Source organism: Labrus mixtus, chromosome 20 (genome assembly GCF_963584025.1).
Source record: "Labrus mixtus chromosome 20, fLabMix1.1, whole genome shotgun sequence".
Lineage (NCBI taxonomy): Eukaryota > Metazoa > Chordata > Actinopteri > Labriformes > Labridae > Labrus > Labrus mixtus.
In genome coordinates, this window is record NC_083631.1 from 11,470,180 (window position 1) to 11,492,516 (window position 22,337).

The 22,337-nt window shown below is 39.4% G+C and overlaps 1 protein-coding gene across 7 annotated transcripts in view; it reads right to left on the reverse strand.

Annotated features, from left to right (window-relative positions):
* caskin1 (CASK interacting protein 1) overlaps positions 1–22,337 on the reverse strand; it is a 95,612-nt gene that overhangs the window by 34,619 nt on the left and 38,656 nt on the right. For 5 of the 7 annotated variants that reach the window (XM_061065372.1, XM_061065371.1, XM_061065370.1 and 2 more), the window contains exons 2-4: positions 13,127–13,178; positions 2,490–2,587; positions 2,080–2,228 (exon numbers count right to left, since the gene is read on the reverse strand). In XM_061065372.1, the coding sequence (XP_060921355.1) occupies positions 2,080–2,228; positions 2,490–2,587; positions 13,127–13,178 (299 nt within the window). The remainder of the gene's footprint in view (positions 1–2,079; positions 2,229–2,489; positions 2,588–13,126; positions 13,179–22,337) is intronic. The other 2 variants (XM_061065369.1, XM_061065367.1) reach the window with 1 other exon arrangement.

Genomic DNA, 22,337 nt, shown 5'->3' on the forward strand with positions numbered 1-22,337 from the left:
ACAGCACTGTGACAAGGAGTGTAAGAAAAGCTTGGTAATAGTGGTAAAAGACTTAAAAGGATAAATTCCCTAAACCAAAGGAATTAATTCAATGTGCTTTCAGTTTTCTAATAAACCTTAAAAATGGAACAAATTAGAAGACATGCCAAATTAAATTCTCTTGTCTCAGATAAAAACATGGTCTGGCCGTCCTTCTCTTTAAAGCAAATGTCTCTCTAACGTCTCTTCTGTGCCTTACTGGATGTTATAATATTCGATTTTTCAAACTACGGTCTGTACAGTTTCAGTAATTTTTGATTAATTTGCCCTCACTCAGGGTTTGTTGCCCTGTGTAAATCATGTGTGTTTAATCAAATTGAAGAAGGGGTCCCTCAGCCAGTGAATGCTGAGTGTTTGCTTTTCTGTAGAGTATTTAAGCTGCTGGAGTAAGTATGCTATATATCATTGTTGTAGCATTGGCAAGCCGGCATTGGCAAGCCTGCAATGCCACTGTGCTGATTCTCCCTGATTGTATTTAGGTGCAAGCCAAAGATTCTTAATCGTTCATAAGAAGAAATTTGTTCTTAAAACCCACTGACAGTTTTTAAGAAGGTTCTGACCATCACCAGTTTATATTAGAGATGGTATTTTAGCTGAGAACAAAATCGTAGAACACTACAGAGTAGTACTCGAAATTGGTCTTGGTCTCAAGACCAGGCTCATTTAAAATCAAGACCAGTCAAGACCACCACTGATAGGCTGTCTTTCCACCTCATTACTGTGATTAGAAGAAAGATTCCCCTTTCTAACAAATAACAAATTCATTCATAATTTGATTTTCATCCCCCGGTTACCGTCGCAGAGTGACACGTCCAGTGCACACAGGATGATTTTTTAAAATGATTTTTCATTGATATTTATGGTCTTGGTCTTGCCTTGGTCACTACCTGCCTTGGTCTTGGTCTTGACTGGGTATGAATCCCTAAATGTCTTGCCTCGGTCTCGGTCTTGGAGCGCTCTGGTCTCGGGTTAGTGTGGTCTTGACTACTACACTACTACAGAGTATCTTATACACTTTTGAGTTCCCACTGTGTATGTTATTGTGTTTTTCTCAATTTTGCACTTTTATATTATTGAATATGTTAAACACATGATTTAAATATGATCTACTCCTAATGCAATCAAGCATCACTTTCCTTGTTTGATCTTAACAACAAAATGTTGATTATGGACATAAATTTAGCACTTTGTACGAATTTCTTATTCCCAACAATAAAGATCTATGTTAACACATGGGTATATAAATGGCAACTCTGTCACATGTTCTGTTATTTAACAGTTTCAACTTTTAGACTAGGCTTCTGTCAGATATGAGATATGACCAGTGTCTCTCCTCTGTTTCCATTTCCCCCCTAATTCAACAATGTATTACTTCATCTGGTGTATGTCCTGATTTAATGCACATCGTTTCTGATGACAGTACTGTCTGTACTACAGATATAATCTGATGTATCTGTTTGTCTATTTCATATCTACTACTGATGCTACTTTTTTATCATGTAATCAAATCTGCCTGTATGGAACTACATTTAAAACTACTTCAGTATTTCTAACTTGGCGCTCAGAGCACAACCGCTTAAATAGTTTAATTTGGGCATTCTGGATAGCTCTCGAATTCTCTTTACTATCCAGAGTGACTTCTGTGTGTGTGCTGTGTGCACACAGACCTGTAGTCTCATGCTTTTAGATGGCCATTAAAGGGGAATTTTTTATGAGAATAAGAAGAATATGTGCAAGCTTCCAGATATACATGGCATTCCTCAATTTAGGAACATGCTGCTGTTCAAACCTCGTGAACAAATTTCATTTTTGTCAATTTAGGTGACTCCTGTAGACAAAAGCGGTTCCTCATATCTCTTTTCAGATTGGTCTGGACTTGCACAAGTAGCTTTTCTGGCCCTTAAAACAATCAAATACATCACTCTCTGTGATTGATTGTGATGTATGTATTTTTTTATTTTTTTTAACATTAAAAACAAACTCCCTTCAACCTCCACTCTGAGCTCCTTCTTTTGAAAGAATCGCTGTTTCTTCACTCACCACGTCGTAGTGGCCGTGCTGCGCTGCCAGGTGGAGAGGAATCTGTCCTTCATCTGATTGGCCGTTGACAGATGAACCAGATTTCAGCAACATCTTCATAGGTTCCGCCTTCCCCTGCCAGGCAGCGTAGTGCAGCGGCCGCATACCTGCTCATAAAGATACACACACACATGAACAGTAAAACACGCAGGCTATCACTCAATGAGATGTATGATGGTTTTGATCACATTTATTCACATGGTAGAGGTCAACAAACGCAGTTATTCTCTGCATTGATTGTACTTACATTCGTTTTTATGCCTGTGTTTGTGTTTGTGTTTGTGTGTGTGTGTGTGTGTGTGTGTGTGTGTGTGTGTGTGTGTGTGTGTGTGTGTGTGTGTGTGTGTGTGTGTGCATGCATTTCCCCTCACCTTTCTGGTCTCTGATGTCCACAGCAGCCTGTGACTCCAGCAGCAGAGTGATGAGCTCCAGGTTTCCATTGAGTGATGCATGATGCAGAGGAGAAAACCTAAATACAAACATTAACAAATAAACAAATCAGTTGTTTTTTTTTTAAATTAGAGGTATTTTTAAAGTCATTTTGTCAACATTAATTGAACGTTTGTCTGAGTAACAAACAACCATTCAAAGTAGAACATGAATGTGTATGCTCACTCTCTCTATCTCACCTACACATACAAACACATCCACAATACAAATACATATACACACGGGTCAGTCATGGCAAAGCTTAGCATGACAAATAGATTTAATAGTAGAGGATTAGGAGCAAATATCTCACATAGGATGGTGGGAGATGAAAAATCATACACAAGGGAAAAGGTATTATGTAATGAAAAGGATACAGTGTGTGCGTGTGTATGTGATACCAGAGGGTGTCTGCAGAGTACATGAGATTAATATGTCAGCATTGATTGTTAAGCATGAGAAAGGGTATAGTGGGTGGAAGCATGACATAACCTGAGGACGACAACAGAAAACAGAAACACATTTAAAAACAAAAAAAAAAATCCTTCTGTGTCTCTGAGACTCTCATGTCACTCCTTTATCCTTTCTCTGACTCCTCTCTCTTGAGATTTATGGTTATGGCCACACGTCGTTACAGAACGCTTTATGAGGGATTCCTTCGCCTTTAACTGACGACCCATTTAACTAAGGTGAATATAATGCAATAACCAGAGTCGTTATCAATGTTTGCTCTTGTCTAATGTTTTTCACAGGAGGTCCTGGTTTGAGGCTGTCCTGTTGCTCCTTTCCTGCATGCCATTCCTCACTCTCTCTCGCTCCCTGATTTCCGATTATATATACTGTCCTGTCTCTCTAATAAAGGCATAAAAACTAAAGAAATAAATCTTTATACAGAAAAGAGATAAAACATGATATATTGAGAGATGGGGAACAGTGAAACCCTCTCGTATACACTTATACATAATGCTGCTGTCCTCACCCTGATGAATTTCTACTGCATGTTAATACTCGAGAGTATAATGTGAGCCAAGTTTAACTTAAATCTACATGAACCTTAAATTGACCTTGAACTGTTGATAGAAAAGTAGATAAATATAGGCTTAATGTCAATAAGTGAAAATAGGAAACTGAGTCAGCTGTGCAGTGCCACGTCTGAACACAAGCAAGCAACTTCCATTGCACATAAACGCTTTGCTTTGAAACATTGATTCAGCTGCAGTTTCTACATCAGCACAGCATCTTCTAAGTTTTGTGCTTACATACTTTACAAAGATGATGTTAAAAACAGGGCGGAAGGCTCATCTCCACCGAGCGCAGGGGAATTTGTCCTCATTTTAAAATATGACTCATGTTCACCTTCCACCTACACCTAGACAAGGTGAATTAACAATGTGAGAAGGAAAGGTTATACCTTTGGACAGAACCAGGCTATAGCTGGTCTCCAGCTTCCAGCTGTAATCAGCTCCAAAAGAGACTCTGCTGACAGAGTGCTATATTTCTGCTCATTGAGACAGATGCACAGTAGCATCACTTAATGTCTAAACAGACTCTCATTCCTCTCAGTGAACCTTGTTTTTTAGAATACTTTTGGTAGATGAGATTAAAGAAAAATAAATTTACCCAAATAAAAGAAATATACAGTATGAGGCGATACCTGTGAGCTGCAGTCAACTTGAGCTGCACTGATTTCACATTTGAGATGCCCCCCATCTCAACAATCACCTGACAACACCTCTTTTCAATTCACTGTCCCTTCCTCTAGTCTTTCATTACCAGCTAGCATCGACCTGTAGGCTCATTTAAGATGCTGGAGTAGGTATGAGCTTGCTCCTCAAATTTCAGCATGTCAATTAAAAAAAAATATGCTCTGCTGCAATAAATATTTTAAATGAACCAAACGTTAGCTGTCTGAATGAAATACATTCTCTATCATGTAGTTGACCATGGTGTATTTCCAGCATTGTACCCCGATTCAATCTGAGGTCTTTCTTGATGTAATTTTTTTTTTTTTACTAATAACAGAGCAATCCTTTAATTTATTATCTCTAAATGAAAAATAAATTGCAAAAAAGAAAAGAAAAATGATTTGATAACAATTGCTCCCATACCAGTTAAAATCAATTGATGCCAATTAGGCTCAACCTACAGCACAGGGTAAGGTTAAGCTTGATTATTGTTCACTAATATTTAAAATGTCTTTAAAATAAAAACTTTGTTCTTGAAATCCACAAAATAACTTGCAAGGGATCTTTTCTACTAAAAATCAATCACATTCTTAATGGGTACCACTACCAGAAGTGGTTACAGGCCAGAGACCTAACCCTAACCCTAAGGCTAGAGATGTACCCAACCATTCACCTTGCTTTCTAACCCATAGCCAGCTGTGTCTGCAGCATGTTACTGGAGGACACGTCTGAAGGGCACACCAGAGAGCTCAGGCCGTATGCAACTACCGTGGGATGTAAACTACAGACATGGCGACACGTAAGGAGGTTCTTATTATGTTATTTCTTAGATCGCAGAGGAAAAAGCAACAGCAGTGCCAATGGGTGGAATGTAAGGTGGACAAAACAAACCATTGGCCCTGTTTCCATTTATTTTGCAGGTTTCCGCGTCAGTTTCTAAAATGGTTCTTACTGTATCTGTTGCAAGCTATTTTGAAATGAAATAGTCTTCCAAACTTTCTGCCACTGTTGTCCCTGCTGCTGTGTTGACCCTGTCACATCTCCTCTGCCTCTACACTGCCCTGCACAGCTTTAATGTACGAGGATGTGCACAGCCATCATGAACACACGAAGGCATTACAAGCAAGTGTATCTCAGACCTAACCCTACACACCATTACACCTCTGCTGGTTTCTGTATGTACAGCATGACGTGTTCCCTTAAGGTCCAATGATGCTGTTAGACGTTAGCGTCATTGGACTTTCCAGCAGCTCTATCCTTGACAGTGGCACGTTGAACCCTCTTATCACAACAAACAGTCGGAGGAGTGTTCTCACTGTGTGTGTTTCATAACCCACTTCTGCATTTCAGCAATCTTCTTCCCCTTGCGTTCCCTCTAGGGTTAAACAGGGATACGGTTACACAAAGCTGCACCCGGCTTAGCATTCTGTGTGTGTGTGTGTGTGTGTGTGCAGCAGCCCTGCAGAGTGTGGCAGGGGGATGCATGTATGGTAGAGTGGGAGGGGGAGGGGAAGGGAAGCCCTCAATCTTGTAGTAAAAGCTACCATGCAATATTTATGCCTCCTTCTCTTATTCCTTTCTCTACTCTCCCTTCTGTTCTTACTCTATTCTTCCTTCAGATTGCTCTCTTGCACATCTTCACCTCCCTCCTCAGCCTTTGACAATTGAACCTCTCCCCTCTGTGGCTCCATCGTCTTACTACTGCTGTTTTTCCTCTCAGGTTGTCTCTTTCCTCTTTATGCCTCCAACTCTGTCTCCTCTCTCTTCCCTTTTATAAATCAGTCACTCTCCATCAACCCGTGACAGATCTCTATACTGTATCTCTCACTTCAGGAAAACAAGTGTGTAGAGGAAAGTTAACCCAAAGTGCCCTTTTTTCTGGGCAGATGTGTGTGAAGATTTTTTTTTTAAAGACTGATCTAATTCTTTAGTAACTAATTTCTATTTACAGATTATGTATAGAAAGATGAAATCTGAAGGCAAAGACACAATTTGTGTTGTCAGAAGTGTTTTTGTTAGTAGTCAGAGTATTACTGCCTGCTTGCATTTCAGCTGGATTAATTTGTCAATATACAGGAAAAGTAAAAGAGGCACAACACATGGGGCGTAATTCAATCCCAGGATGTACTGGTAATCTAAGACCAGTGTTTCCCTGCCCCCCCCCCCCCCCCCCCCGAAGGTCAAGTAAGTATAAGTATTTTTGGGCTTTTTGGGCCTTTATTGTAGGGATAGGATAGTGGATAGAGTCGGAAATCAGGGAAAGAAGTCATTTAAGGATACCTGTCCGATAGAAAAGGACAGCTGTCATTAAAAGTAACACATGAACACCAAGATTCCTTCAAGTGTTTGTGTCGTTGTGTCGCCGTGTCGGCATGTCGGCTTGTCCCCACCCGCCCAACGCTGTAAACCTAGGGGAAACACTGAAGATGATTCAGCTATGTACAGATATCTGCATGCAGCTGCAGCTAATAATCCACTCTTAGACGTTGCCTCTCATCTTCAACACCTTTTTTGCATTTTATGTTGCTCGTCAGAGTATGAACAACTTAAAGAAGTTGGCTAAAAGTCCATTACATAAGCACCATCAAAATGCTTCACACAAAATGTGGCTGTTGCTCCTATTGCCAGACAATAGCCTTTAGGTTCAGAAAGTGTTTTTTTAGCTAAAACTGAGAAACCATCAACCTTTATGCTTTTGGTTGTTCTTTGGTGCTATAAAAGCAAGAGCAGAGGGGTTGTTTGTCAACAGGCAAGACAGGCAACTGCTTGGGGCCCCAGGCCTGTAAGGGCCCCCCCGAGGGCTGACAAAGTTAAAACCACAGCAGTAGCTCAAAATGTTCAAATGGTGCAATGACAGTAGGAAACCTCCTTAGCCTCCTTAAGCCTGACAGCGCTCTCTCTTGTTGCGCTGCTTATCAATTCAAGCGTTACTCCTGTGAAAACCAAAGTTTGTCAATGAAAGTCACTGAAGTAAAATGAACAGTCTGTCTGGGATTGAAAAAAGAAAGTAGAAAAGCATTGGAATACTGGCGGACATAATGGTGGTTGGAGGGGCCCCAAATTCATGTTTGCCTAGGGCCCCAAAAGACTGTAGAATCGCCCCTGAGCAAGAGGGATAACATTTGGTCATTTGGAAGCAGATAAGTACAAATCCCTGGATTTCTTTGGAGAAAGGTTTGACGTTTTAGCAGCCTTTAATAATAATAATCATAATTGTAGTATTATTATTCTAGTTCTCAATCTTTCCCTGAGTGAGGGGAGAAGATTGACACCATCTCCATGCCAGTGTGCTTAAAATACAAAGCTATAGCTTAGCTTAGTATAGGAAATAAACAAAATTAGCAAAACCTGAAAAAACGAATTTCCATTTTTCTTTTTTGGATGGTTATGATTTGTAGTTTGTACAAATTGTACAGATGATTGCAAACTCTGCCAGTCTGTTTATGGTGGTTGGTGATTATAACTGTGATAATAGAAACAATGTCGTTCCTTCAAACTAACAGCTGTGTGTATACAAACCAACAAATAAGATTCAACCACAAGAAATCATATTATTAAACCATCCCAAAGACTTTTTTAGAATCGTGACACCGATGACCGTGAAGGGTGCTTTGAGGTCACGTGAGAGCATGAGTTTCATGAAAAAAACTCCCCGTACACGAACATCTTTCATCACACTGCTTCTGAACCCATGTCTAATGCATCTCCATTTCAGAATCCAAACTGTGTTTCATATCCTGCTTCTTCAATCCCTCTGACCAGCTGCTTCTGTTTACATAGCTGTGCTGCTCATCTCTGTCTCTTGTGATGCTTTTAAATTCGGCACGACTTTCTCCTACGCTCCTCTCACTCGGTTTATATACCCTATATATGTTTATGAGTATACCTGACTAGCTTGATCACCCTTGCTACATATTTCAGCTTAACAACGGGTCTCCCCTGCTATCTAATATTATGTGAAGAGTTTTTGACCCAATTTCATAAATGGGAAATGTTGATGCCTCCCATGGCTCTCCAAAAACATACTGCTCCAACAATCACACAATGGACAGGAAGACAAAATCTACCGCTCTCTTCCTCCCATCTGCTGGTGTGTCCTCAGGTGTGTGTGTGTGTATATAGTACAAGTTCTTGTTCTCCTTGCTCGTGTATCGTGTCGTTCTGTCTGTTCTTTACTAACCAGAGTCTGCCGCTCTGCCTGGGAGTGTGTGTCCCATGGTGTTAACTGTCCATAAAACACAGACTCCATAACATCTGACGGGGAGTTATGTGTTTATGATGTCTCTGCTGCTCCTTTTTAAACATGAAATCAGTGTTAAAATACCCCAGAGAAGTGATCATGGAAACAAGAACTCATTTAACCACTGCTGAACACTGTGACAATCTATTCTAGTACAATGTTCTTTCACAATCTAGGAGCCCACGGCCAGATTGTCAGAAACTGATTTATGTGTTAAGGTGACTCAAATGTTAAAAGGCATCTCATAAATACATTTAGCCTCAGGGGTTGAAAAGAAAGGTTATTTTGATAGTCTCATTACTTCCTCTTTAGCATGTTAAGGATCGCTGAGAACACAAAACAGCAAACCAACAACTTTAGTTATCTTTTAGTCCACAGACTATTTTTAAATCGTTATAATGATTTGTTATACAATTCTATTAAGTTAGTGCGATTCTTCTGTAACTGTGTGCTACCAATGAATGACACATGCTAAGTTGCTAGTAGAGGTTTAAACAACCTCTATTCAAAAGTGGTACGGTCCAACATGGACTTGACCCTGACAGTAAAGGAAAAGAAACAACGTAAAATCACAAGTTATTGAAAAGGATGTTACCAGTCCAACTCAAAACTAAATGTATCAATCAATAAATGAATCAATTTGTATTTTTAACAGCGCAAAATGATAACAAAAGTAAGGGAAGCTCGAAGAGGACATGTATCCATCCATTTTATTTTACTCAATATTTCTGAATAAACGTGTAATTTGTGGTTGTTTTTTGTGATCTAGACTTATTTATGTCTTTGTCTCCAGATAACCCTGGTTTTCCCATGATTACAAGTTATCGTTGTCGGGAGCTTGATAAAATGACTGAAATGAACTCAATTATCATGGGTAATCCAGCGATGAGGCCAAGGATTACGAGATCATTTGAGATCTTGAGAAAACAACCAGAATGTATACTTGCTCAGGAAAACTGAGTTAGAAAATGTCTTGGATGCATGTCCTTCTAGGGCTTCCATACAAAGGTTATCTGAGGACACTTTGCAAAAAGAGCTGGTTTAGACCTAACTCTTTGAAATACAAGTCTATTATATTAAAGACAGCTTAGTTTGCGACACTTTAAATAGCGAAACATTTGGTCAGTTTATCTAGAAATGTCCTGCTTTGTCATTACATCACAGCACATTAAGAGGTAAGATGAAATAAGCTAAAAATGCAGAAAAAGAAATGCTGATAGGTATTTTAGTATGTGTTTTTTTTTTTAGTACAATATCATATATGTCAAGATTGTCTTAACAGTATGGACAATGTTACTTTGGTAGCTCCATGGAGGTTTGACTTGTGTTCTCATAAACCAGAACATTTTGGGTTGATTCTATGCGTCCACATATAAACACATGAACTGCTTCTTGTATGTTTGGTACCATATGTATATATGCTGTTTGTCTCGATGTGGGAAATGTCGTGCTGGTACACATATGAGGCCGCCTTCCTTGTTTTTTTTTTAAATCCTTTCAAATCTTTCTTCATGCACAAACACACTTACATACAGATTTGCAGTGAAACTCTTCAGTAATGTACTAACAAGTCTCAAAGGGGATCAATGGGGGATCACCTTGAAACAACACTCAAAGTGCTTTTTCTGTTGTCACAGCTCCAGTCTCGTTTAAGATACTTGAAGTCACATGTGATATAGCTCCCTTTGTGTTCATTTTTCTGCTACATATTACTAATATAGTACATATACTATAGTCTCACCTCTTCACTTAGCGTAAGCAGTGTACACACAACAAGATATTCAGGTGGATAGAGGACGTTTTCTAATTATCTTTCCATCATCTTTATACTGACCAGCATTTGTAGGCTTTTAAAAAACATCATCTGATTGACAGCACTTAAGAAATGCTAACACACGAGCACACACACGAGCACACACACTCACGCTGCAGATGTTTAAAATCTCTAGTGAAACATCCCAATTAGCAGCTTTTTTTACCCAGCTAGTTCATTAAGAGTCTTCAAAGGGATTGCCACGATAACTCAATGAGTGTAAAATGAATACGCTTGTGCACACTCATTAGTCCTGTGTGCTCATTAGAAAGTAAAATGCCCCTCGATCCATGCGTTTCCATCATAAACTTTATTTATGACTTATCCGTGCAACAGATGAACACACACATACACATCGAGCACTTAATACTGTGGGAGGAATTAAGGGGCAAAGATGCAATAACAGTAATCACACTAATTAGATTACATTGTTCCGTTTCACTTAGAGTGGTAAAGCAGTGCAGTGAGGATTACTTTTGATCTTTATCTTTACAGAAAACACTTGATTCAGCTCAGTTTGCAGTCTTTTAGCTCAATTAACTGGTTATTACAAGAAACTGCAGCTGGCATGACTCATGATTGTAGGAATTTGCATTTCTACACTGTTTTTTTTTTTTTTTCTGCTAAACTGCAGATTGTCATGTATTGTCAGTACTGTACGGAGAGGGCTAAATGAACAGAAATGTTAGGGACACCAGGAGCATTTTAAACAGTTTCAGCGATATTGAGTTTGTTCAAATGATGTTTGGAAAAAACCTTATTGATTAATATGGGTTATTTTTGCTGTATTTACCATAGACTGTATATAAACATGGACAGAGTCTCAGCTATGTCACCCATTGGTTTCTGAACAGCTGTTTTGGATGCCCATCCATACTGGAAATGACTAAAATTTCGGTCAAGCTAACAACTTTTGAAGAACTGGAGCTGAGGCGGGCCTTAAGCCTCCTGACAAACCACAACACTGTTGTTTGCAGTCCACGCCCCTAATTATGCATACATAGTAGAGCTCCCCCGACTGATCTGCTCGGGTATAAGTCTTAAGCTCCGCCTCCTCCATGTTAAAGATGGGACATGGGTCAAACTATAAAACCAAATAACATGCCAAATAAATGTTACCTCAAATGCATATTTAAAAAAAAGTGTATTTTTGATTAGCTATTTGATGCTATAAAAAGGGGTGAAATGTCTTGATTGACAGCTTTGTTGACAAAATCGGCTCCTGCAGTGCTGTGTGCCCTAGATTTGAAGAAGAGGACCAGGAAAGGCAACAAACACTAACACAGAGTCATTTAATTTTCCATAATTGTAAGTGTCTGCTACAAGAATCTGACTGCTGTGGGTTGTACAGACCTGAGGGATATTTGCCATTCTGTCTGTAAGTTTTGTGTTTAGTTTAGCGAAATAGGATTGGAAGGCAACCCCAGAGTCTACTGCTCAACTCTCGCAATATGTCAGTGCCTGTTGTGAAGGGGGATATTTTGGCTAAAAACATACATGCGATGCTGATGTCACATTGTAAAACTAGCCTGATTGCTAGAGGCTTGCCCTCATTTACACACGTTTTTATTTTTAAGTGTATTTCCTTCTTTTAAGCTGGACCTTCTCCCAGTACTGGTTTATATCGTTGCTTCGTATACGGACCATTTGCACATTGGGTGTGCCTCTAAGTGTGTCCTTTTAGAGGAAACGCCTACACTACACATATGGTATACTGTTGTGTACGGGCGGTACAGGTTAGCAAGCTTTCATTTAAAATAGTTACAGTCTGGTCCCACTGATTTAACATACATTGGAACATCGTTGTAATGGTTAATGAAATATAAACAACTGAGACAAATTCATTTGTAAAGCTGTTAAGATGCCCTAATCAAAACGATTATGTAAAGCCGTGAAGTATCTATCACAGCGTTAAAGATTAGTGCTGAATTATATTTGTAAATGCCTGTAACAATGAAGGCAACACAACATGAAGCTTAGAGTGGACACTGGAACAGCAGGAACTCTCCAAGGGTTAGTAGGAAACTTTTGATTAACTAATGAATATGAAAACTTCTCAGACTGCTTTTTTTTATAACGAGGAGGAACAAGGGACTCATTTGTTGGTGGCTGATATGAATCCATCACTACTGATTTCAAAACAAAAGATGGACATTAGAGAGAGAGGGGCAGGCAGTTTATATCATTTGTGTCTAAAAGCAGGAATAAATATCAGTCAAAAGCTCCTCTCTTGACCTCTGCATATCTCCACACCACTCGTTTATTAAATATGACTTAAACATTTGATTCATAAAACAGGAAACTATGAATGGGGTCCAATGTAGAAGCATCTCTATCTGCCCTCACTAACCCAGCAAACAATCAGGTTTGACATGGTTTGTCTTTAAATGAGTGTTTGACATGTCGACCAAAGAACACTTTGTCTGTTTCTCTAAATGCTCTCTGTCACAAAATGAAACCAGACCGGGAAGATGTAGACCACTGATCTCCATCGGATGTTAAGTTTGTTAATGTTTCATTTGTTTGAAGCATTAACTCATGTGAACATGTGATTGCACAGGCATGTATTTTGTACACATGCTAGGCTTTTAATGACGTTAATACTCTCTTTAGCACACACGTAAACACGCCATCGCAGTCTGAAGTTGAGCTGAGTGCTATTAGGGTTAATCCTTCCTCTTTTAATACTATAGAGAAATGAGTAAATCTACCAGCTTTTACATGAATGGGACCAGAGGAGGAACAGGAGGGGACTGTGGGAGAGGATGGATGTTCAAAAAGGGGGGAGGAGGAGAATGACGAGAGCAAGGGTTAACAAAGGATTAAGGAAAGGTAACTCACCCATCTGTATCCTGGAAGTTGACATTCACTTTCTTGGCAGAACCAAGGAGCTCTGAAACAAGGAGAAAAAAAAGAATTTAGCCTGTGGATGCCTTTGGATTTTAAAATACAAAGCAGCAATATACTGTAAGTGTTAGGTTTAAAGTCGGTGGTTTGGGGGAGGTTTTTTTTATTTATTTCACCCTCAAGCCAAAGATTGAAAATGTTTCATTGAAAATGTTCAATTCAAAATGTTCTATTCCAACAGAGTGACAGAGTGGGAAAATGTCATTGGAATGTGAAGATGTCACTTATGAGTCATGGTGTCGTCACATTTCCTGGCCTGTGGTTTACAGTTATTATCTTGAGTTCAGGCCCCCGTGGGGATAATATCCGCCCGTCATTCAGAGTATTTACCTCATTCAGAGGCATGCTACTGTGTGTGGTTGTGCATGGAGTGATGTAAAAGGAATGCAGAAGATTTCCATTAAGACTTAAAGTCTTTCTAGCATCTGTGCTAAGCTAACTTTTGCAACCTTCACATTAACTGACATCAAAGAATGAATGTTCTTTACTAACTTTTAGATAAAGAAATTGCGAAATGTTTCAAGAGTTGCAATGTTGTGGAGAACCCTCCAGGGTGGAGTGTGAATATGTGAGAATGGATATCAGGTTTCTTTGGCTCTCCTGTTGTATCACAGACTGGCCAAAGTCACAGGTTAGGAAACAACCGATGTGTATGCAGAACCGTGCACAGCCAAGATGAATCTTTGCTCTCTCTTGCTAATTTTCTACTTTCTCTTTTTGACTCTCCCCTCATGCATGCATGCACGCGCTCACGCACACACGCACACGCACACGCACACACACACACACACACACACACACACACACACACACACACGCACACACACACACGCAAGCACACACACAGAGTCCCTCTAGGGTGCAGGAAACAGGACAGTCCCTCTATTGTGGAGGAGACAGCTCCCAGCGCCACTGAGAGAGGAACATTGATTTCCTAATAGGCTATTTCTGGGGGCTAAATGCAGGGATTCACTCTCTCTCTTCTCTCTCTCTCTCTTCTCTCTCTCTCTCTGTGTCTCACACACACACACACACACACATGCACACACATATACATCAGCATAGGGACAACAGCTTTTAAAGGCAATATCTACATCATAATTTGTGTGAGGCAAAATAGAACCTGCTATGCATCCATAATCATGCAAGCTTGTGGCAAAGTTGTGGCCAACACTTGGGAATTGCTCAATAATGTCAGCGAATGGAAAAAATGTAAAAAAAATAAATAAATTAAGACAGAATAAATGAAAATCTAAAACTTTTCATACAATGACTGGCTTCTTCCCAAAAAAGAAAAAACCCATGCACACACACCCACACAGACTTTGCCCACAGTCTTCCGCATCTGTTAAGCAGCCGTCAAGGTTGACCCTTATCTCCATAATGTCGTGTCTACTGACCAGCACTGACCCCTGGTTTAATGCAGAAATGCTAATGGTTGAGGAATATGAACACACCCAACAGAACTGGGTGGAACTCTGCTCCTTTACTCTGGTTGTGCTTTCAGACTCTTCATAGTAAGTGGTGCTGTAGTTCACATATAAAGATATCAGTAGTTCGGTTTCAAGACTCTGTTCAGGATTATTATTTAGATGTCTTATTGAGTTTAGGGATCAAAATAAAGGATGGTTCAAACTGACATGAGAATTTAAACCCGAGGACAGAGGTTTGATTGTGTTAAAGGAAAAGTTAATGAGAATAATAATAATAATTTTTTAAAGTTGTTTTGCTTTGAAGTAACTTAACATACCCTAATAATTGTTTTAACCCAAACAATGATCTTTTACTTAATCGAACCAATAAAATAAGTAATGATAATGCTAAACAATACGAAAGTGCAACAGTTGCCAAACATTAACCGTGTTTGGTTAGTGGTGCGCACGTCCAAAAATTCACAATTTGGATATTTGTCTCAGCAGGTTTATTTCGAAAATCTCACCAAACGATGATATCAATATTTGCATTTTTTTGAAAGTCTATCCAGATGTCGCAAATCAGTTTTTGGGGTATTTCAAAGTTGTACCTCATGTTTTGATCCATTTAGAAACACTGAACATGCTGCTGCTGTTTGAAAAGTTTGGAGTGAGATGGTGTTTTCCTGACAGACCTTTGAAAACTTTCCATCCACAGCATCTCCTTTGCATGAGATAAATCTACCTTGAATTGCACTTTGTCCTTACTTCATCCCTGATTGATAGAAACTAATAACGTTACCATTCGCTCTATGAGGTTCATTGAAAACCCTGTTTCTCCCAGACTTTAAATATTTCTTGTTGGCTTGTATATGAATAATAATCTACTGGAAATGGTCTTCACCTTGAAGGCATTGAAAGGTTACTGTTGAAAAAAAGAGAGGAACCCCAAGCTCACAGGCACCAAAACCCTATAAAACACTGAAACACACATGCACACATACCGATATACACCGAAGAAAAGTGAGTGATAAATGCTTCTGATCAAAGTTTTTGCTTTTGCATTCGTGTTTTCATGCCTCTGTTTGAGACTGTTGCTCAGAGATGCTGGAATGCAACATATTAGTACACAGTTGTAACTAAATGTGAAACCATGGAAACCAGGCAGCTTAGAAAACCCACATTCCTACAAAAACACTCGACACCCACTTATCTGCAGTCACACTGGGCATACAAACTGACACACAGATACTGTGGGCACTGATAGATACATGTCCAAACAAAATATGGCATGCACAATTCAATGCACAGACTTAGAGAACACATTTAAATTACACATTAAACATCTGTCCATGTTGTACATAGCTGTTATATTGTGATCACTGGGCTGGCTGTTGGCCTGTTGGAGTCAATGTCAGAGCATCTGACAGAGCCAAGAGGTATTTTCTTGTGTTCTCTCAGCATAGCCATCAGTAGGGAGAGTAGTTATCCTGGAAAATTAATATTGCAAGATCCTGAATTTTTTTCTGCAATACAAAGCAGGCCCTTGTGTCATTTTGCTCTATAGAAGGTCTGCACAAAGGTATTCCCTTTTGTATCAAACAGCAGTAGCAGCATGATGTGTTTCAACTAGTATCACATTGCATCTCACAGTCTATTGCCTTTGTGTCAACATTACAATGGCTATGCTTAAACAATATATCGCTTTGCCCAAAAACAAAGTGCTATACAGTATACAGTCATTTGATTTGTCGGTGTTTTTAGGAAGTTTCATTGCAGTCTAAAAATAAACCCTCCTGCAGAAAAAAATCTTAAATAAAATGCTGGAGGCAAGTTAACGTGCACAGAAAATCACAAAAAATAGAAAAGTGCTTTTCCAAATGTTTCCCTCTTTGGGCGTTTGGGAGATTGTTCCCTGCATGCACTTAAGTCAAGATGTTGGGATGCTGCCATTAGTGACATGATCAAGCTTAATTAGATTACAAATTAGAAAAACGATGTTAAGACAGAAAAGCATTCAATATTTTTGTATTTACAAAATACTGCAAATACTGGCTATTGGGTCAACTACAGTACACATACTAGTGTTCACAATAACAGCACGGTATTGGATTGTTAGTAGTGACCCAAAAAAATAGAACAATGCAGCTAGCATGGCCAAATGAATGACTCATCTCCAGACAAATTGAACCGACCTGTTGAGTGAAGTGATGTTTCTAGGTGGAGTTTTAGTGATTTTCAATTGAAAATGTCTTTATATCATCTCTGGTAACAGTTCCTCTTCTAACAAAATAAAAAACCTTGATATTTTCTCTGTGTGAGTGTGTGAGTCTTAAGGAAACCGATCTCCCAACCCAAAGCTGTGTAAACACCACAGTCCACTCCACTCTGCTCTACCTTTGATGTCCATCCTGATGTGCTATTGATTGCTAACTCTTAACACGCCCTGGTAAAGGTCAGATCAGGAGAGCTAAAGGCACGGTGAGTTTTAAATCGTGCATGAGCAAGTGTGCTTGTTAGAAAAGGTAAATAAATCCACATTCCAAACATGAAGGTAAAATAAGTGTCTAAATGTTGTTGTTTTTTTCCAGAGGGGATTATTTGCAGTCCGATGATTCTTTGTTTTCTTACCTGTGGCAAAAAATGGGCTTATTGAATTCTCATGGGAAAGGAAAAGGAATCATTGTCCCTTCTTTTCTTTTTATGCTTTGCAGTTATATAATATCTTTCCCTGGGAAGACTGAGACTGTTCAACTGTCATAAATGAGGAAGCTTTTTTTCATAGAAAAATACATTAAGAGAAAGAAAAGGAAGTAGCAAGCAAGTAAGATTCTTAGCCCCCTCAGCTTATATCCTTAGCTCTTGGCCTTTCTTTTATTCTTCAAATATCTTTTCCCTCCCTCTCCTCCTCTCTCTCTCTCTCTCTCTCTCTCTGTCCTTTCTCTCTCCCTGGCAGTGGAGATGGAAAAGACTGCGCTGGACTCTGGAGAGCTCTCTGAAAGTAGACCTGTTGTCTTGGCCCCGATCGATCTGTCCCCATTTCCCCTCCTCTGTGTGTCTATTTGCTTCAAATCTCCATCCCTGTCTCTCCATTTTTTTTTTCCTCTCGTGCCATCCTTCCCTTGAGGTCCTTTAAAGAGAACGGTCGTCACATGTCTTTCTGCTCTCATGCAATCATTCTCCTCTCTATACCTGTATATATACAGAGCTATAGCTGCATGGAAATGACATTGGCAGGGTGAAAGCAGGGTTCCTCAATGTAGAATATTCTTGACATGAAAAACTACAATGTCATGCTCTAATTATTTCCAACTAAGGTTTAACTCAATACAATCATTTTTTAATTATTATATTTTTGATTATGATGGAAGAACAATCACTATAAGCATTTATTGAGATTATTTATTCTCAGACAATACTTTCCAGTTTGGGTTCAATCTCATCTGCAGCAGACAGCAGATTTCAGTAAAGAAGCTCAGAAATCCTGTATACTTGATGATATCAGTCCAGCAATGAATACTGTAGCTAGTTTATAACATAATGAAGCATCAAAGGATTCCTGTATATTTTCCTGAGTGCTCGAGAGGATAAAAAATTGAGCTTAAAGTAGAGTAAATGCTGCAGACACAAGGGACGTTCAGAGTTATTTCCCTGTCCATTACTGTAAATGGACATTTAAATTCAGACTATACAACCTGAATTTGTTGTGATGAGCTGTGATATCTTCTCAGGCCGAGCAGGCTCACAGAATCTGCGGGTAAAGGATGTCAAATTCATTTGCTGAGTGATGCTAACATGAGCAGAACTAGCATGCTCCAGTTGAAAGCTATACTGAAGGTTAACCGGACACAGCCAAGCTGCAACTAGATCAAATCACTACCAAACTGCACTGCTCCTAAGAGATGCCATCCATCCACTGTGCTGGTTAACATCCGAGCTGTAGAGCAGAGAGGACAGGCCTCTAACGGAGGCTACAGCCCCAGCTAGTGGCAGGTGGCTGCGTTACAGCTTAGACACAACATTTAACTGGCACTGTGGGGCAAAAATTATAAAGACGTTTAAAAAAAAATTGGTTCTACTGAGAAGAATTTCCGGTGCCGACATGCAATGGGTGACAATGTTTAATCGAGTAAGGTTAAAAGAATGGCGCACATCCCTACAAAACAAGCCTCCATGTGATTGTTGCTCCTGGATGTGTAGACTCAAACTGTATGCTTCCAAGTTTCCCTTGATAACTTAAATGGTAAGAGATTACATTATTATCAGCACCAAGTTGCTAAAAAATACTTAAAACTGGTATAATTATTTAATGCTGAATGCCCTCGAAGCTCTGTTAAACAGTGACCCTTTTTCACAGTTTCGCTGACTGTCAGCCAGACCGTATAACATTTCCAGCTGATATTTAATTAGCAAATACGCAGCTACTAACAAAATTCCATCCTACATCTCGTCTGATGTTTAATCCTTTCAAAAAAGAAAAACTGATACAGCAGGAACGTTTGTAGCAAATGAACTCCAGCAGCACGAGAATATTTAACCTTACATCAATCTTATGTCCTGTATGCTTGTAGTGTGCATGTTTAGCCTGCCTGTTTTTTTTTTTTTTTTGAGTGATAATCTATTAAAAACAATAAAATACAAACGTATGCACACAAAGCTTGTTTGCATCCATGTGACATACCGAAAGCTTTCTCTCCACGCCACTCAGTGTGCTCATGTTAGTGTGGGATGATAACTTAAGCACTCTGTGACCTCCCTCTTTATTGTCTGACATCATAAAAGGACAGGGCCACCCCCATGTCATCAAATAAGGACAGAATCTTTGCTTGAGAGACATCATAAAAGGACAGAGTGGGTAAGAGTGGGAGCTCTGCCAACATCAGCCCCTGCCCGTCAGATGTACACACACAGTAAATCAGCGCCTACACACACACACACACACACACACACACACACACACACACACACACACACACACACACACACACACACACAAAATTAAATTTTTTTCTTGGACAAACACATAACTCTGACATACAAATAATTTGCTCATTTGCAGCAATTATGTCTGCATCTAAATAACACTGGATAGATGATCCTTGTTTGTGTGTGTGTATGTGCATGTGTGTGTTTGTATGTGTGTTAGCAGGGTAACTGCAGGAGCTGTTTGATCCTCATTGACCCACTACGCTTCATCCCATCTCATCCACACTTCCTGGTCGGAGCTCCCTGAGCAGGAAGGCCACATAGGCCATCTGTTCACAGCTCACTTTCATAATTTAAAAAAAAAAAACACACACACACGCACACATGCTTTAAAATTGGTACAACTTTTTGAATAAAATCCTTGAAAATTAGAGCCGTCCTTTATGAATCATTTAGATAAAGCATTAAATTAGGCCAAACAGTGACTCAACGTTCTGGTTTACCACCTGTTTAACCCAGATAACGCTGTCAAATACTCCACTGTATATCTCCAGGAACAAAATGAAGCCAACTATCATAAAATATGCAGAGGAACTCCAAAAGTGGACTGATAGATCAAATGTGCAGCGCCGCTGGATCTCAGTGAGTCCAGCCAGGAATGGCGTAGCAGCGGGAATTGGAGGTAATTTTGGTTTCACATCTGTTGATGTTTCTGTCGTCCAAGTAACCAACCCTCTGACTAATAAAAACAGGTCATACAGCTTAGCACTGAGGCACACACACAACGCAGCTACAAATCAGATTTAGTAGAAGAGTTATCCACTTTTAAAGTGACATGATGAAATGTGATTTAGTGCATTATAAGACACTAGTATAAAAAAAAATCCCTTTTCTGTGCTGTCCTGGGGTTCTTGTTCTGTTACAGTTATCACTGAACATATTTCATAGTGCTTTGAAACTGTTCCATGATACTCAACACGTTGAATACATTCAGGTGGAAAGTAGGAATGTTAATAAAATTCTGTTCTAAAAAAAAAGAAAGAAAAAGAAACTGCTCTCAGGCCCCGTGTCCACCTAGCATTTTTTCCTGACAGATGAGCGCCATGGCTATGCGCTCGGGAGTGTTTGCATGAAGCGTTTTTGTGCTGAGAACACGCTCTATAGGCAGATGTGGGTACAAGACACACTCTATAGGCGGATGTGGGTACAAGACACAATCTATAGGCGGATGTGGGCACAAGACACGCTCTATAGGCGGATGTGGGTACAAGACACGCTCTATAGGCAGCAAAACTACAGGGAATGTAATACATTTGGAAAAGAGTGCCAGTGACATCAACAGCACCTTTCTGAAAAGTTGAAAGATTTTCAACGTGTGCACTCGAATTGTAGTGTTCACAGAGCTTTTGGCAGATTTGAACCATCTGTAGCTGTACAGAAACTACAACTGGATTCTCAGGTAAGATGATTTCTAAGCAGATTTATTTGTTTATCTACAATGGACTCTTAAATATATGATTAAAAAAAGACTCTTTTTTATCGATTACTGTGAAATCAAGACTGAATTAATATCAAGCAAAAAAAATGTGATTCCATAATGAAGTTGATAAAGAAACTGTTTAGGTCTTTCATTACTATTATTCCATTAACTGGTAATCATTAAATCATAAATAATTTTATTCCAGTCACTCCACTGTCACCAAAATAGGAAATAGATGCATTCAATTTTTTAAAATTGCATTAATCACATGCTATTTGACCTTTAACTATTGAAATTCATTTGAATGTGTGTAGGCTTCATACCAACAGGCTACCATATCCAATATTAAAGACAATTCACCATCAACTTAAATGGTTTTGTGTTGTATGCTGTAAAAGGTGCAAATCTAATTTTTCCTTGTTGCAAACACATCCATGCACATGCATGCAGGTGAACATGTCACACACAAGATCACAAAAAACTATATAAGTTCACTTTTTAGCCTGCCGCAGCAGAACTCTGGAAAAATACAGATTTCATGATGTTGCTGCAACCCATCAGCCTGCAGCCTGACTCTGCTCTCTGCTTCCCTCCCTACACACATACACACACACTTATACACACTTACACACACACACACACACACACACACACACACACACACACACACTCAAAACTGCATAGAGGTGGTTGCTAGGCAACACGCATCCCCTAGCTCTCCCTATATATGGAGAAGTGTTCAGCACACACAGTCAAAACACAGGGATTCAGAAGGACTTGTACAAACCTACACACACAGAAAAACATTCATATTACTGTAATGAGAGTAGTGACAGTGTGAGTGTGACATCATTATTTCTACGTGAACCGTGTGAAACAGATTCTGCTTCCTCTACAGAGACCCAGAGTGAACAAATGCTGCTAAGTCATTAAACTGCAGCCTGTACCCAGATAAGCAGGGCTTAATGCAGTGAAATAGCTTCAGTTCGTTACAACATTTCACTCATTTATTACTGTAAGTATAGAAAATCTCTCCTAGCTGTCGACCCCTTTGGGCTGCTGGTAAACACTGTTTGTGTATTTCAATGTCTTTCAAACAGCCTGGTGATGATTTCCATGGAGCTCTGCGTAAATCAAAGCAATGCAAAAGGGAGCACTAAGCCATAAAAACAGAAGGCAGAGCAATTACAATCATAGACAGGAAAACAAAACATGAACAAATGACCAAAACGTAGTCACCTTTTTGTATTTGGTGTAATACTTAAAAGAAATATGTTCTTATGATCGTGAATTGATTTATGGAACTTTAAAAACTTGACCTCCTCAT